We start from the raw sequence: 16,032 nt of genomic DNA, 5'->3' as shown, positions 1-16,032 counted from the left end.
GCCTTAAAAGCTACTTACATAAGTCAAGGAGTGGTAGAGGTGGGTTATGGGGCAGAGGGTTGTTGTTGTGGGGGGGGGGGGGGGTTGCGTGGTGCGACACTGCACTACGAAACAACTACCTGACTTCAATTCCCAGCCACAGCTAACATCAGTTGGTGAGCGACACTTGATCCGGTTTTCGGGCCTCCTTCTTCGCCAACCCCCACTGACAAGTGTGGTGAAGTATGATTAAACAACTCCTATGACTGGAAGGTGTGGAAGGTCTTCATCCAGTAATGGATTGACAAGAGGATTATAAATTCCTTTTTTTTAACAGTACCATTGGGTCTATGAGGCACGTTATTTTCGCCAAGATTAAGGATTTGGTGTCAATATAGAAAATTCTAAAGGCTGATGAGAGGATTTGTGATCTGAGCATGATCCAAATGTTTGCCACCTTGTAAAGGCGTGTATATGTGTGTCGGAGCAGTAGCATACTGGTTAGCACACTACACTATGAACCCAGCAGCCCAAATACAATTGCTGGCCACTGCAGTGGTGATTATCTAAACCAGTTTTGGGCCTTCCCTATCTCAGTTCAACCGAAAACAACTACCTGATACGGTGTATTAATATCAACACTGGCGATACAAAGATGGCCAGGTGCTGTGCTGGCCGCAACCAACGTCGCCCTCCGTGTGTGCCGTGATGGTCTTCATCGGTGCTCACTAACAGCACTTCCTAAACAGCCTGTGGAGGCTATGTGGGGTGGGGGTTGGGTGGGCGGTGTAGGGGCATGGTTGTCTTTGACCTCGTGTATATGGAGTTCACAAAAATATAAAGAGGTCCCTTGATCCGCACCTCGTGTATAAGGAGTTCACGAACATATAAAGAGGTCCCTTGATCCATACCTCCGATTAACATGGTTGGTTACATACGGTGCGAAATAAATTCAACGTACAAATGCCTACACACGATGTGAACATGCTGCTATTTTGCGTATAGATCCATTGACCTGTAACTGTTGCGGGTGGTTTGTCCTCCGCGTCTCGCCTGTGGCTGCACGCACTCGGCAGGTGGTGACCGCGATGGGACGCACGTGGCACCCCGAGCATTTCGTGTGCGTACACTGCCAGGTGGAGATTGGCTCGCGCAACTTCTTCGAGAAGGATGGGCAACCGTACTGCGAAGAGGATTACCACAGTCTCTTCTCACCCCGCTGCGCCTACTGCAACGAGGCCGTAATGGATGTGAGTATTAGACGGCGACTTGCACTTTCACTCTCAGACTGATTTCATCAGCTGCTACCACTTGCTTTTGAGCGCCGGGGTTTCTTAACTATCCAATTTTTACAATTTACCAGGCTGCGGCTTCTCTTATGTCATATTTGTCAGATAACTCATTATGCATAATTTAAATAAAAATGTTTGGTTCGGTATTCATGAATGTTCTGATTATATAGTTTTATTTTGAAGTAGATGTCGGAAGCGTGGCTGTATTGTTTTGTACAGAATTTTTTTTTTACTGACAATTTTGGCATGGATACAAAAAAAAATGTGTGTACCTCTGAAGAACGATTTAACATTACACCTATACACTACACATGGAATGAACATAAATGTGCGAAAATATTAATTATTTACCAATTTAGATATACATCTGAAAATATCTGTGGAAGTGTTATGAAGAAAACATTTCACGGCTGCTTTTCCATCCTCAGGAAGGGCTTCACAGCCAGAGTATCAATTCATAAGTACGCTTCTAGAATGCTCTAAAATTGCTTTGTCTGTTGCCGTTGTGTAAGAGTTAGCACTCTGGGCTAGTTAGCAATCCAGAGGTCACCGTTTTGGTTCATTCTTGTGGGGGACGGCAGTTGAAACGGTGCAATTTACAAAAAAACCCTTCCCAACGCCGCCGCCTCTACATTCACACAGCAGTAGAAATGGGTTCACAACAGAGGTGGGACAAAGTCATTGTTATGCAAGTCCAAGTCGAGTCGCAAGTCATCAAATTCATGACTCGAGTCTGACTCGAGTCCAAGTCACATGACTCGAGTCCACATCTCATAGGTGGGACAAAGTCATTGTTATGCAAGTCCAAGTCGAGTCGCAAGTCATCAAATTCATGACTCGAGTCTGACTCGAGTCCAAGTCACATGACTCGAGTCCACACCTCTGGTTCACAACAATTGGTCGATTGACAGGTAGTAATGTGGTGGGGGGGGGGGGTAGAGTTGGCTACTACCAAGCTCTTCCAAGCGATCTGGTTAGTGTGGAAGAGTAGGCCCAAATACCATCTCGAGGGACTCTCAAGAGCTTCCTCTGCTGTAGAGCTTCTGTCAGCAGTGATGTGAGCAACAATGCAGCGCTGCACCTTTTATTTTTCCTGTATTTGTATTTCAGTATCCTTGACTGTTTAGTACTGAGCGTATTGGTCAGTTGCTCGATGTATGTGACGATGTGACCCAGTGTGACTTGTACCATGGAACATATTGTCACTAAACGCACCGCTCGCTTTTAACTCTTTAAACGCCGCAATGCGTTTTCCCTGGGCACTCGCACCAGCTGTATCCAATAAAGTTAATTGCATGATTGATGCTTTTCGAAGCAGTATGCGTTGCGTTGTCCGCAATTGACCCAGAAAATTCTGTGAAACAAGGTCTGGCTCATTTCGGAGTAATCTTTACTTAACTGCGAGCACATACTGGATACAGTTAAAACTAATATTCAGTACCGAATTACAGTGCTCTAATCCTTTTTGATGTTTGTCTATACGGTGTGTGGTGTGTATTTATGACATTTTCTCTGTACATTGCATGAATATGTGGTATGGGTGATTTTATCTATTTTTTCTATTTTTTTTGTCTTTTTTCGCGGAACCAGCGAGTGGTGACAGCCTTGGATCGAACTTGGCATCCTGAACATTTTTTTTGCGCACAGTGTGGCCGGCCGTTTGGAGAAGAAGGTGGGTGACACAGGATTAGTGAGCATGCACCCTTGATGTGGGTTGTTCTAAACAACAGTACCAACATCGACATTTCTTCTTTTACGTGGGTTTTTTTCTTTTTAACTGGTAAAATGCTGCCATATTTTAAAGCATGGTGGCGAGACGTTAACTCCCTCGCCTAGTATGCAGGAGGTTGTGGGGTTCGATCCTGACCCTGATGCCTGCTGTATATTTGGAGTTTACTTGTTCTCCCTGTGGCCGTGTGGATTCTTATTCGGGTTCTGCAGTTTTTCCCTCCACATTTAGAAACATGCGTTTTGAGTATTTTTGGCTGCTATACATTTCCACAAGACAAGCCATTTCTTTGAGCTATCATTTGTGTCCAGGTCACGTCTGAAAAAGAGCTATATAGTATGGCTCAGTGGGCCTTACCTGGTTACAACAAGTTCTAGTTCTAGTCGTATAAACATCAGGTAACCTGGATGCATAGCACAGTGCAATATCGAATACATTTCGTTGAGCTATAATTTGTGGCCAGGTTGCTTCTGAAAAAGAGCTGCATAACTCGGTGGGCCTTACCTGGTAAATACAAATAGTTTTAGTCGTTATTTAATTACGCGTATGGCATTTGTTTATGGTGACCAATAATGATGGGGTAATCTGGACCCGCCTGCACTTATTCCACAGCGTGCGCTGTTCCACAAAGTATTAACTAACCTGGCCAAAGTGGCTCAGCGGTTGAGGGGGGGGGGCTCTCAAACAGCAGGTTGCGTGTTCAAATCCTGGTAGGGGATTGACTGAGGCCACCATCCCTCTGGGGGATGAACCACTTTGTGAGCAAGCCCCACTTTGTGGGGAGGTCGGCGGTAGTCCTGTGGAATGAGCCACCCCTGCCATATGAATGTGGAATTTCCACAACTGGCTCAGGGCTGTAAACAGGAGATACGTACCACCTCACTGCCCATTTGAGCGGCAATTCAGTATGGTTTGTTGACTTTGATTATTTTGAGACAGCAGTGGAGATGTACAGAATATAGCTCAGCAAAGCCAAATAGTGGTCAGCGGAGCTTTGCAATGGACAAAGGCACTTTATAAAGGTCAGCACATCTTCATAGGGGGCATCCTTGTCGTGCGAGAGATAAAAGATGTGACAGCCTTTTTAAATCCTTTATATTAAGTTCGGTGGCTTGCTTGCTTGCGTGCTTGCTTGCTTGCTTAGGACCGTGCAAATCTTTCGGTCGTTTATTAACCCACTTCCCGTGATCCAATCGAGCTGACATTTTCCACACAGACTCGTTGTGCCAGACAATTATTGTTACACTTTTTAGGCAAAAAAAAATTATTTTACATATATTCAAATAGAACGCATTCATGGCTTTGGCTGAACGTCAGAGTGTAAGAGCCCAGAGTGTAACCCCTCCACAGGCCGTGGCGGAGTAGCGCAGTTGGTAGCGCCCTCGCTTCCCATGCCAAAGGTCGCGGGATCGATCCCCGCGTCCTCCACAGGCGAATATATTTTTAAATCCTTTATATTAAGTTCCCTGCCACGCATATAAAGGATTTATAGTGAAAAACTTTGTTTTTACGGGTTATACTTATTATGCTGTAATGTTACTTTCTTCCACTATGTGGCAGACCATTAGCATGGATGTCACGTCTCATCTTGTGCGGCGCTTGGCAGTCATTGGCGGCGAATGTCTGGCCCATAAATAGTTTTGCACAGTACGTTTGGAATTATGCTGAAGCACCATGTGTGAATTATTCAAATTATACAACTGCTTTACATAAGTACTTTACGCAGGGATTTAAAAATGTTAATTATCGACTTAAAACTTTCGTGGCTGCAGGAATTCATATTCTTTGGTTCTTTCGGTAAAGTCACGAAAAATAATAATACAAAATTAAGTGAATTAAAAAAAACACTAATGTAGACTGTAGCCTGGTTCTTAATCGGAGTGAGTGCACTGCCAATCTATAATGGGGACTGTAGCCTGGTTATTAACCTTGGTGAGTGTACTGGCAGTCGTGAGCCGAAGAATTTAGAATATTTTTCCAAAGTTTTGTATGCTTTAAATTTCTAATATATAAGTTGTGAGTGAGTTTTATTCGTGTTAAATATCCCATTGAGTAAAAGGTATTTTTTTTGCAGAATATGTTTAACATATATACAGCAGTGGTGGTCAACCTTATTCTGGCTACTGTACCGCTTGTTTAATTTAGTTTCAACCGAGTACCCCCTTGCTGACCCATGGTTCTGAGAAATGTATGAATAATGAAAATCAATATTTTAACCCATGGTCCGTTTTGGGAGGTATCCTAACTAGCTAGTAAATGCAAACAAATAAAAAATATAAGCAAAGAAATCTACGGACACTTTGCATGCATGACGTAATTTGTTCGCACTCACTGGTTACTCTTCGAAACCACATTGTTCAATGAGTTTAGAAAGGTATTTCATATCGTTCTAGGTTACCATATACATTTTAATATTACCGTAGTTATTTTTAATTGGCATATTCATACGTGATTATTCACCACTTACTCTTAACGTATGATGTAATGTCACATTTATAAATCACCTGACGTACGCCCCGGGACATTGCCATGTACCCCCAGGGGTCCGTGTACCCCCGGTTGAGAACCAATGATGTACGCTATGCTGTTGTTAATATATTAGTAGTATTATAATGACACTGGCAACCCAAGTTGAGATATCACTTGGCCACGGATCTTAGTCACAATTGCGAATCAAACTCGGGTATCCAGGTTCATAGTGCGGTGTACAAACTACTGCGCCACCCCTCAACCAACTGCCATGACCAAAATAATTTCGGGAGACCTTCATCCAGTGATGGTTTATTGTCAATAAGCTGTATATAATACGCTGGCATGGATATATAGAAATAAATATAACAAATGTAATCAAATACACAGTGGGGAAATTATGTAATTACAGAGCTTCAAGAGGAACGTGTTTATAAGGGTTTATGAATGTTCTAATCAATTGAGCCATTCTTCCGCTTACAATGAAAAAATTGACACTATTTTTGCACACAAATCATTTCAGACACGAAAGCACAATATTTTATTAAATAATTAAATAATTCCATTGTCATTACTTTGATAATATACTATTATAGTTATCATCAAAATCTTTGCTGGGAATTATGTTAAGTGTGCCATTTTTGGTTATGTAAAATGATTTTTTTTTATTGTTATTGTAATTCATCTATTCAATGAAACAACTTAAACTGTTAAACTAGCCAAGTGGCCAATACATTAACAATCATTGTGTCTGCATTAACTCACCAGAGCGTAAGTGCAGTTTATATGCAGAAATACGGAGGTGCTGAAATTTATAAAAATACACATGATTCTCACAAGATGTAATCGAAATTCACGTAACAATAAGAGGTTCTATTTTGATTTAAATCTTTCGTGACTGCATGGATTCATATTCTTGGTTCTTTCGGTAAAGTCACGTTGAAGGGAAATAATGAAATAATAAAAATTAAACATAATAAGATAATATCCTCATGAAGTTTCGGCCACAAATTCATTAAATTAATTCATTAGGAAGCTGTCTTTCCGACAGCCCTGTTCTTCACCTGAGGACAGCTGCTTGCGTTGTGGCCGAGAGGATTTTAGCTTATTATGTTTTATTTTTATTATTTTATTATTTCCCTTCTACGTGACTTTACCGAAAGAACCAAGAATAATAAGAGGTTATAATAAAAATATGCTACTGTATGAAAAAATGATGCTACTATGATGTATTTTTCATCAAGTACAGTTTAAGTCCATGTGTCTATCACTGGACCAAGCATTATTGCTGCCGAATTCAGAGTGAATGAACAAAATTGTAATATTCTGAAAGTGCATGGGATGGAAAATTATTTGATATATAAACAATAGCGGACTACATTTATTGGATTACATTTAAGCCGTAAATCTAACGGCATCATTGAATTGACTGTGTGCTCATGTAATCTATCGGCAGGCTTGCCTATCCAACATACTCTCGGCTGAACGGAGGCACTGCTCACAATGTGCACGAGCCATAACATTAACTCGGCCAGTCTTATTTTTATGACAATTCACAAGCTGCTTTGCTCATAATATTTAAAGGAAATATTAACTAAAGAACATATATAATAGAAATTAAAATGTTCAGCCCTTTTGTCAAGCCACTAATGGATGAAGGAGTCCCCCCATGTCAATATTGGTCTTGGGGGTTGTTTGACCATACTTCACCATGCTGGTCCGTGTCGGTTGGCTACGGGGAGATTCAGACTCCAACTGACGTTCGCTGTGGACAAATATCGAATTTGGGTGACCAGGTTCGTAGCGGAATGTGCTAACCACTGCGCCACCGCTCCTCATCAGTACATATACATGTATTTTAATATATGCTCAGCATATCCACCAAATACAACTTTTTTTGTCTCAAACATATATTTCACATCACATCAAAAAGTTTCCGACAAGCTAGTAATGTAATGTAATGCTTTTAATATGAGTGCTTTCAAGACTTCTGAATGTGGCCAATCCTGTCTTCCCTCGCTGTGATAATTCAGGTTTTCATGAGCGAGATGGAAAGCCATACTGCCGGCAAGACTACTATGAGATGTTTGCGCCCAAGTGTAATGGCTGCAGCCGTGCGATCATGGAGAACTACCTGTCAGCGCTCAACACCGTGTGGCATCCTGAGTGCTTCATCTGTCGGGTAATTGGGGATGGGAGAGTCAAAACGTGGTTTACATCACTCGGTACTTTATTTTTTTCCTAAAGAAACCGGGCCTTTCACTTGTGGACAAAGGCTGGCCTTGTTTTTAATGATTTCATGCACTGACTTTGTGTCACAATGGGTGGTATTACCACTGGACGTCATTATCCATTGCAAGATTATAACACTATGTAACACGATTTTTGTCCCTGGGTAGTAAGTGTTTCTTTTTTAATTGGTTATGCCTAAAAAGGACTTTACGTGAAGGAATGACACAAATGCACACGTTTTCTCATTGAAAATAGGTACATTTCAAAATATCACTGTCCTGGTTACAAAAGCAACGTTTGTGGGGAATAATAGCCATAAGCAATTAGAAAATAACACTTACTACCCGGGGACAAAAAAATATATTGTTTTGTTACACAGTGAAAGTTGGATTATAATATCAGCTGAGAGTTGGATTATAACCCAGGGGGAGGACATACAAACTCCACGGAGAAAGGTTCCCAGGTCAGGAGTCGAACCCAACTCTCAGGTGACAGGGTGGTGCAATGGGAACACTTGTGCCTCATGACAAGAAGAGGACCTGGGTTCGACTCCTGACCTGGGAACCTTTCTCTGTGGAGTTTGTATGTCCCTCCCCCTGTTCTACATAGGTTTCCTCTCGGTTCTCTGGAATACTCCTGGAGGTGTAAAAAAATACAGAATTGCAATGTAACTGGTATTGGCCAAATATCCAAAAACTAAATAAATACCTGCAAATTACTCAGTAGGGGTTACACATTGCAACATCCTCCCCAACTTCAAAAACCTGGTTTTTATAGGTAAACACGCTTAAAAATAATAAGGTTAAAGTCTCCTGAAAACATTGGCATATCTGCACTTGTTTGATTAAAACCTTATTTTAGTACCACATGTACCTTGCTTCATCACCAAATCTCTAATTAGATTATTTCATTTGTTCGTGGACTAATGGCTGCAAATGTGATGTTTAGAATATTCTGTTATTTTTGTATCTGGCACAATTATTTCATTTAAAAAAATGCAAGTTCTCCAGAAGACATCCATCGTTGGAAATGAAGCAAGGAAATTGGCTTGGATGCAGGTGCTGCATGGATTGTTGCATTGCGAAATCATGAGAGATGTCCTTCATCCAGCAGTGGATAGATAATGGTTCCTGCTGCTGATGATGATGAACACCAGAAGATGGATCTCGTCACTTAGTTTGGTCTTGTGCTTGCTGTAAAGCAACGTTTAGAGTGTTTTTAGGTTTTCAGTTTACATAAAAGCTGTTCATTTGTGAACTACTTTGTCTTCTTCATTGCAAACATAATGAAGGGCACGCTGCTTTACTCAGCGCCATTTAATAAGTCCAGTTTTAAACGTGACTTTCGGCCTGGTCATCGCAGCAGTATGCAGGATATAAAAAAATTGGCACGCACACAATAGCACTATTGGCACGCATACAATAGCACTCATACTAATGCATACAATTATGAACATTGTGTAATACTGTAGTATGACTGAATTTAACAGGTACTATCAGTTCTAGCCATGAGACCCAGCTTTGGTATTAAATGCCTGTGTGGGTTTGCGCTTCCAGAGGGAAGGAAGTTGACAGGCAACTGCTGTCAGTTTGATAGTTTTACAAATGGTTACTTGGAAAAATCTAAATTTTAACACTCAATTTTTTGTAGATAATTGTAAAAAGATAAATGTTAATGTGTTGAATCTCATTGTTTCGTAAATACAGTATATATTCTGAAAGGTTAACATTTTTTAAAATTTGTGTGATTCTTGGAGGTCAAGATTAGCGGAACATTGTTAGTGGACCTCGGATTTACATGCTTCACATTTCTGGAAGGAAAGCTCATGCCATTTCATTTCTCCACATTGTTTAGTTGACTGTGAACAATATAATGAATGTAGCAGTTTAACCATGGCTTCTGCTGAAAACAGGGTCAATACTCCTGTAAGCTGCACTATTTATCACATCTGTCAGATGGCTGATGGAAATCCAAAAATACCCTTGTGGGCTTGTGTGTGGTATGCAATTGAATGCACTTCTGTTAAGGACTCATGTAGGCTCCAATACAGGTTCATTAATAAGAGCAATTGAATTGTGACATTGCAGTCTCCGATAGAATAAAATCTGTAACATCAAGATTTGTCACAAGGTTGTTCAATGCCAATCCGTGTGTAATCGAATTTATGAAGTGAACTTGAACTATTGTCATGTTATGGCTGAGCTGCAAGTTGGTGAAGGAATGGGAATCATCCCTTAGATAAATTGATCATTGCCAGAGGTACATGATCTTTTACCACTGAGCACTGTCCAATATTCGTTCGGGCATGCCGACATTCACCAAAAATTATCCTTTGTAGCCCTGTTATTAATCCGACGGTGAATGAGGCTTTCCGATGCCATGTTGATCATGGAGGTTCTTGGACCGTACCCCTTCACACTGGACAAAGGGTTGGTAGAGTGGGATGACGACCTCGGGACCAGTTCAGATATCACTCGCCAAGGTTGACAACCATGGGTCAGAAGCAAACTCGGATTACCAGGTTCATAGCAACATGCATTAACCACTTTGTTACCACTCCAAGCTGACATTCACTTAAAACAATCAAACATCAATGTTTATTATGCTGAATAACTAATGAGTTATTCGTTTTCCCACCTGATGATGATTGCTTGTGTTGCAATCGAAACGTCGTGATTTATTTTATTTTCTACCCACGTGACTTTACCGAAAGAACCAAAGAGGATGGATTTCTGCAGTCACGAAAGCTTCAAATATAGATTAAGCATACTTATGTTTACTAAAGATAATAGACCGTCCAAGGCCTCCAACACCCCCACATGGCTTGCCTGTTTGGGAAATGTAAGTAGCAATGTACTGCTCATCCATTAAAACACATGTGAATTCAATAGATAAATAAGTAAATAAGACTGTGCCAACTCATTACCACGGTCATTTTTATTGCTGAAACACTTCTGCTGACTCCCGTAAATACTCCTGATTCTTGTTCGTCCAGAATTGACCATTGCAGTTGTGATGCATTTATTGGGATGGATGTACTTTTCACCAACTCGACAGGTGTAAATTAGTCCATTGTTGGCCCTCGTTAGGTAAAGTCACTTTTGGTTTTAAAAACGCTGATGCCAATAACGATTACTTTAAAAGGGGCATCACTCCTCCATGCAAGCCCATTGGCAACCCCGATACAAAAAAAAATGTTTGCGCCCCCCCCGCCACACTTTAAATTCATGAACTCCTAGTAAGATGATGGAAGAGATAAATACGAGAGATGCAGTGAGATTAGAAAAAAAAAGAGTAGACAACTAGACGTGTATATACACGGCACGCCCTCGAGCCCACTTGGGGCCCAAATCCTTTTGCTCAACTTGCTTATGCGTCGTGCCGCCACTGCCTCCGGCCACTTCTGTTCATGTCCCCATGCTGTTGTTTGTGCGCGTGGGTGCGTGCGCGTGCAGGAGTGCTTCACGCCCTTCATCAACGGCAGCTTTTTCGAGCACGAGGGACAGCCCTACTGCGAGGTGCACTACCACGAGCGCCGCGGCTCGCTCTGCTCCGGCTGTCAGAAGCCCATCACGGGCCGATGCATCTCTGCCATGGCCAAGAAGTTTCACCCCGAGCACTTTGTGTGCGCCTTCTGTCTCAAGCAGCTGAACAAGGGAACCTTCAAGGAGCAGAACGACAAGCCTTACTGCCAGCCGTGCTTCATAAAGCTATTTGGTTAAGAGTGAAGACGTGATGATATTTTGGAGGCAAATATAGTGCAGTATAAGAGGGGGAATGATATTTGATTGGGGAAGGAGAATGGGGCAAGTGGTTTTGTACAGGTGTGGGTTGCCCCTATTTCGAGTATTAGCTCTGGTCGCAGGCATTTGTGTGGATAGATTGCAGTGACTTAATAAAGGATATAAGCCAGACATGCACCAATTTTAGATTTCTCTACAGATGGGACATGAGAGCCCAGCACTTGTCAACTTGCTTGCCCTGGCTTGCCTGCTGCTGCTGCTACCACAGAGGCCTTGGTTACTTTGGCTCAAACACAGGAATGAAATTGCGCAGCATAGCCCTTTGCCATATTTTTTATTCCAAATACTGTGCTATATTTCTGAAATATGTTTTTTTATAGAACAATATATTCAAACATAAATTATGGATACACATATTTTAAATCTAAAATTGGAACCATTATCCACATATTAGCTCATTTAACATTTATACTCTTAAAGCATGGTTCACATAATGTGCTTGCTCGCACAGAAGGGGCTTTTTTGTACTTTTCATTAAAACATACCGCAGGTACCAAATCTTCATCAAAACTACCCTCGTATCACCAAGCTTCTGCTATCGCCTGCTCTTCGTGTATTTAAATGCTATATATTTTTACGAGATAATGAGATGGATATGGATGATTATGGAATGTTATAATAATGCCTTTGGTGTTATTAATTGTTCTGCCACTGCCTGATGAAAAATAAAATAAAGTACGCCCACCATCAATCTTACGTTTAAATATCCACCTTGCGGTTACATTTATCTTGCAAGAAAGGAATAATTAGAATACATTATTTATATTTTATGATTCAGTGTCAGATACATATACCGGACTATAAATAGTAAGCAACTGCTCTTAGTAATATATATTTTTATGCATCGCCTGTGGCCATATTTATTTATGAGAAAACAATTTATTAACCACACATTTTCTCAGAAATACAATACTCCCAACTTATCAGTCAATGAAAGTGCATGCTGTCTGAACAATGAATACCATTTTTTTTTATATTAAATAGTGTTAACCAATTTGCGGGTTTCATATGCTTCTTTTGGAGATGCAGCATTTTGTTAATTGCAGTCTTCTCATGTGTACTGTTTGTTGACATGCTGGGGCCATACGTTTGAACGAGGGAGGTGTGGTGAGGTGTGTAAGTCACATAGCATATACGATTTCTTTGATTGAAATAACCTGCCAATACATAATCCCAATTTAAATACTTCCAGTTTGATCTTCGGTCAAAATTCTGCATAAAAAAACATACGGCTGTAACATACCGTTCGTTTGCCGACTCATCTCGTACCACCACGATTTAAGCTCGTTTTTAATTGTTTTCAAATGGATTAACAGCACCGTGCTCGCCATGGTGCTTTCATACAATGAGCAAGAGCTAATTTGAACGGACATCTTTCAGGACATTGTATTTTACATTTTCGAAATAAAACATCTCACCCAGCAGGCAGTGCTTTAGATGCTGATAAGGAAACAGCATTTGCAAGAACTGGACTGAGCACAACACAATAACAGTTACTCGTCCATTTGAATACTTCATGTATTGCTGATCATTATTTTAAGTCGTTATCTATCCACTGCTGGACGAAGGCATCCCCAAGTCATCTCCATTTTTTGTGATGTCACTGAAGAGCCCTTGTGTAACGGTGTGAATTTTGTGCATACTGCGGAAGTCGGAAGAAAATAAGCAAATCAATGTTACCGAGTCATGATCATTTCAAGAGACGGGTAGAGACTTCGAATTAAATAAAATTTAGTTTGTTACAGTGTGATTTACCAAGTTTTTCCCCCACATAGTTCGAATGAGCTTCAGGCACTAAGCTCTAAATCTTTCATGGAATTTTTCTCAAACTAGAAAATTGTACAAGTGTATGTTGTTTGCAAGATCGCATGCTGGGTTTGTGGAGCTATTTGGAGGAGCGCAGCTTTCTTGCTTTGTGACAGTGTACAAGATGTCCTCTTTTCATAATCTAATATTCAAACATGTTTATCATAGAATTAAGGAAGCATAATTGCTGGTGTTTAACAGTAACATGCTCAATCGTTATTTATAAAAAGGAATGTTGCAACCAAGTACAAAACAGGTTTGGTATTTAAAAAAAAACATTTTCACCAAATGGTACGAGTAGGTTTTCAAACTTACATTGGCTATGAAAGAAAACACAATGGTATTGCCTCAGTATTTTATAGCTATTAAACATAGGAATGCTATTTTTGCATACATGTACTGCAAAGTGACACGTTTAGATAAGAAACATGTATTCTATGTCTTTATTTGACTATTTTTGATTCTTAAATGTTTACAAATAAAGTGTACCTTTCAGATGTTAAAAAAAACCCGGGCAGTTTCTTCGTTATTAATAATGCAGGGTTTCGGTTGTCCTCTTTTTACATTTTATGTCGTGTGTTGTTCTGCTCCATAATCGTGGAATTAAATATAATGAACAAAAAAAATAACCCAATTGAGCAAGCTTGTTTTCAAGGCAAGTGGGTATCGACAACAGTGGTTTTATTTACCCATTCAGCGGACAACTGCAATTCAATTTAGATATCGAGAGTATATAAGTATAACGGCATTTCAACGTGCTGTAAGGAACACTGGCATGCCGATCACGTATCGTGAGTGCACTCAAAGCCCCAAATGTTCAGCTGTGTTGAAGCTCCGTTGTGTATTTTTGTAGTTTGTCGTAATGTAACCTGCACCACTCGGTAAATGACAACAATCCCGTAATCACAATCCCGATGTAGACATTCTGATATTATTTTTCATTCCGCTGAATTACATCCCATGTGTGCTGCATTACTGTTCATCGTGGCATTTTTCTTCCTCCCAAAACTCCTTAAACACAGCAGAGCATCAAATTATCTGACAGAGTGGTTGTAAACATGCCACAGAGCTTGCATCTGCAGTCTCTTGAATACTGCAGGTTTTTTTGTTTGTTACCCAGCACTGATAGTAATTAATATTCTAGATAAGGGTAATTTCCTGAAACATCAGCTTATTTTGCCATTTTAAGGCAACGTTAATGTTGAATATCGTGGTTTGTTTTAGTCCATGCATCCCATCGCCAACGCTTTCCCCAAATGTATTGTCAGATGTTTTTATAGGTATTTTTCTTCAAGGAAATTATTCTATACTTCATGAAATCAGGTGTCGGAGCTGAACTAAGGATTTATTTTTTTAATGGAACACAACATTCAAAAGTGTTATTGGTGCAGCCATTGATGACAGAGCAGACACTTATCATTTCGCTGCACTTGAGCTCCTGTAATGATGGTCGGATATCTCTATTTGAACAGAAGGGTTTCCACTTAAATTAAAGGGAGTAAGGGTTTTTACAATTGCGCTTCATTCATTCGCAGGAGGTCGTGGGTTCGAGCCCGATCCTGACGATGCCTCGTTATGCATTCGTGTGTTCTCTCCCCGTGGTGGCCTCGTGGATTTTTCTTCTCGTCCTGCGGTATCGCCCTCCACATTCTAAAACGTGCGTTGAGATTATTTGGCTGCGACTATAAATTCCCACGTGTGATAAGCCACATCGATGAGCTATCATATGTGGACAGGTCGCCTCTGAAAAATAAATCATGGCTCAAAGGGCTTTAAAAAATAAAGCTTTCCGTGATTTTTGTTAGGTCGATTTCTGTATTATTCAGATTATATAAGACTCACTCCCACCCCCCCCCCCCCCCCGTGTCTGAAACAAAAAATTGGTTGTGCGTCTTATAATCCGGCAACTGTGTGTTTGTGACTGGATGTTTATAACATTATTGACTGACAGAGGACAAAGGTTTGCGGTGTGTCTTACATTATTGTAACCTGGAGGAGTTCGGTGGTCTCTAGTTAACGTGATCAATACGTCGACAATGTCTCCTTCATATATCCATCTCTCCACATATTTAAAAAAATAATAATTATTAATCCATCAGCCTCTCGTCTTATCAGCAGTCAAGCGTGCTTGAAATCAGGGCCGGTAAACTGCCAGATGTTCGGTGCAAAGTAAAATGTAATATAATTAATAAAATATTAAATAATGCATAACTCGATGGTGTCGTTGTGGGAAATATACACAGTCTCGTGATTATTGTAATAATTACGAATTCATCGATATCACATAGTTAGTATTGCTCGTAAGCCTGAAAACGAATGAGAAATGCAATTTGAGGCACGCATGCAGCTCCCTCCACCACCACAAATGTGCCTCCTCCAGTTCGAATTGTAACAAAGGCATTGCCGGATCGCATGCGGCCAAAGGCGTTTTAAGTGGAGCAAGCTTTCGCGTTGGTGAGCAGCGATAAACTAATTGGGTACCCTATCCCAATTCTAAAGGGACCGCGTTTGAAAGCGAGGTGTTTTTATTTAATATGCCTTGTATTACGAGGTTTGTTTCGTCTAATTGCATTAATTGCTTTCATTAACGTGATAATAAACAGGTTGCGCGCGCAGTGAGTAAATTGTGTAATTTCGTTATTAAGAAGGTGCGGGTGTCTGTGACTTTGTGTCTGATTGTGTGTGTACTGCTGAGGGTGGCTTTATGAGAAGGAGATGCCCT

The 16,032-nt window shown here is 40.6% G+C and overlaps 1 protein-coding gene across 4 annotated transcripts in view; it reads left to right on the top strand.

Annotated features, from left to right (window-relative positions):
• Window positions 1–13,819, top strand: part of PXN (paxillin) — a 52,601-nt gene extending 38,782 nt beyond the window's left edge. For all 4 annotated transcript variants that reach the window (XM_078595366.1, XM_078595365.1, XM_078595368.1 and 1 more), the window contains 4 exons: window positions 1,056–1,229; window positions 2,862–2,943; window positions 7,503–7,651; window positions 11,157–13,819. In XM_078595366.1, coding sequence (XP_078451492.1) covers window positions 1,056–1,229; window positions 2,862–2,943; window positions 7,503–7,651; window positions 11,157–11,423 — 672 coding nt within the window. In that variant the 3' untranslated portion in view covers window positions 11,424–13,819. The remainder of the gene's footprint in view (window positions 1–1,055; window positions 1,230–2,861; window positions 2,944–7,502; window positions 7,652–11,156) is intronic.
• Window positions 13,820–16,032: the final 2,213 nt, after the last annotated feature.

Source organism: Lampetra planeri, chromosome 6, assembly GCF_965212315.1.
Source record: "Lampetra planeri chromosome 6, kcLamPlan1.2.h2, whole genome shotgun sequence".
Taxonomy (NCBI): Eukaryota; Metazoa; Chordata; class Hyperoartia; order Petromyzontiformes; family Petromyzontidae; genus Lampetra; species Lampetra planeri.
The sequence above is the reverse complement of the archived record's forward strand: the minus strand, read 5'-3'. Positions and strand labels throughout refer to the sequence as shown.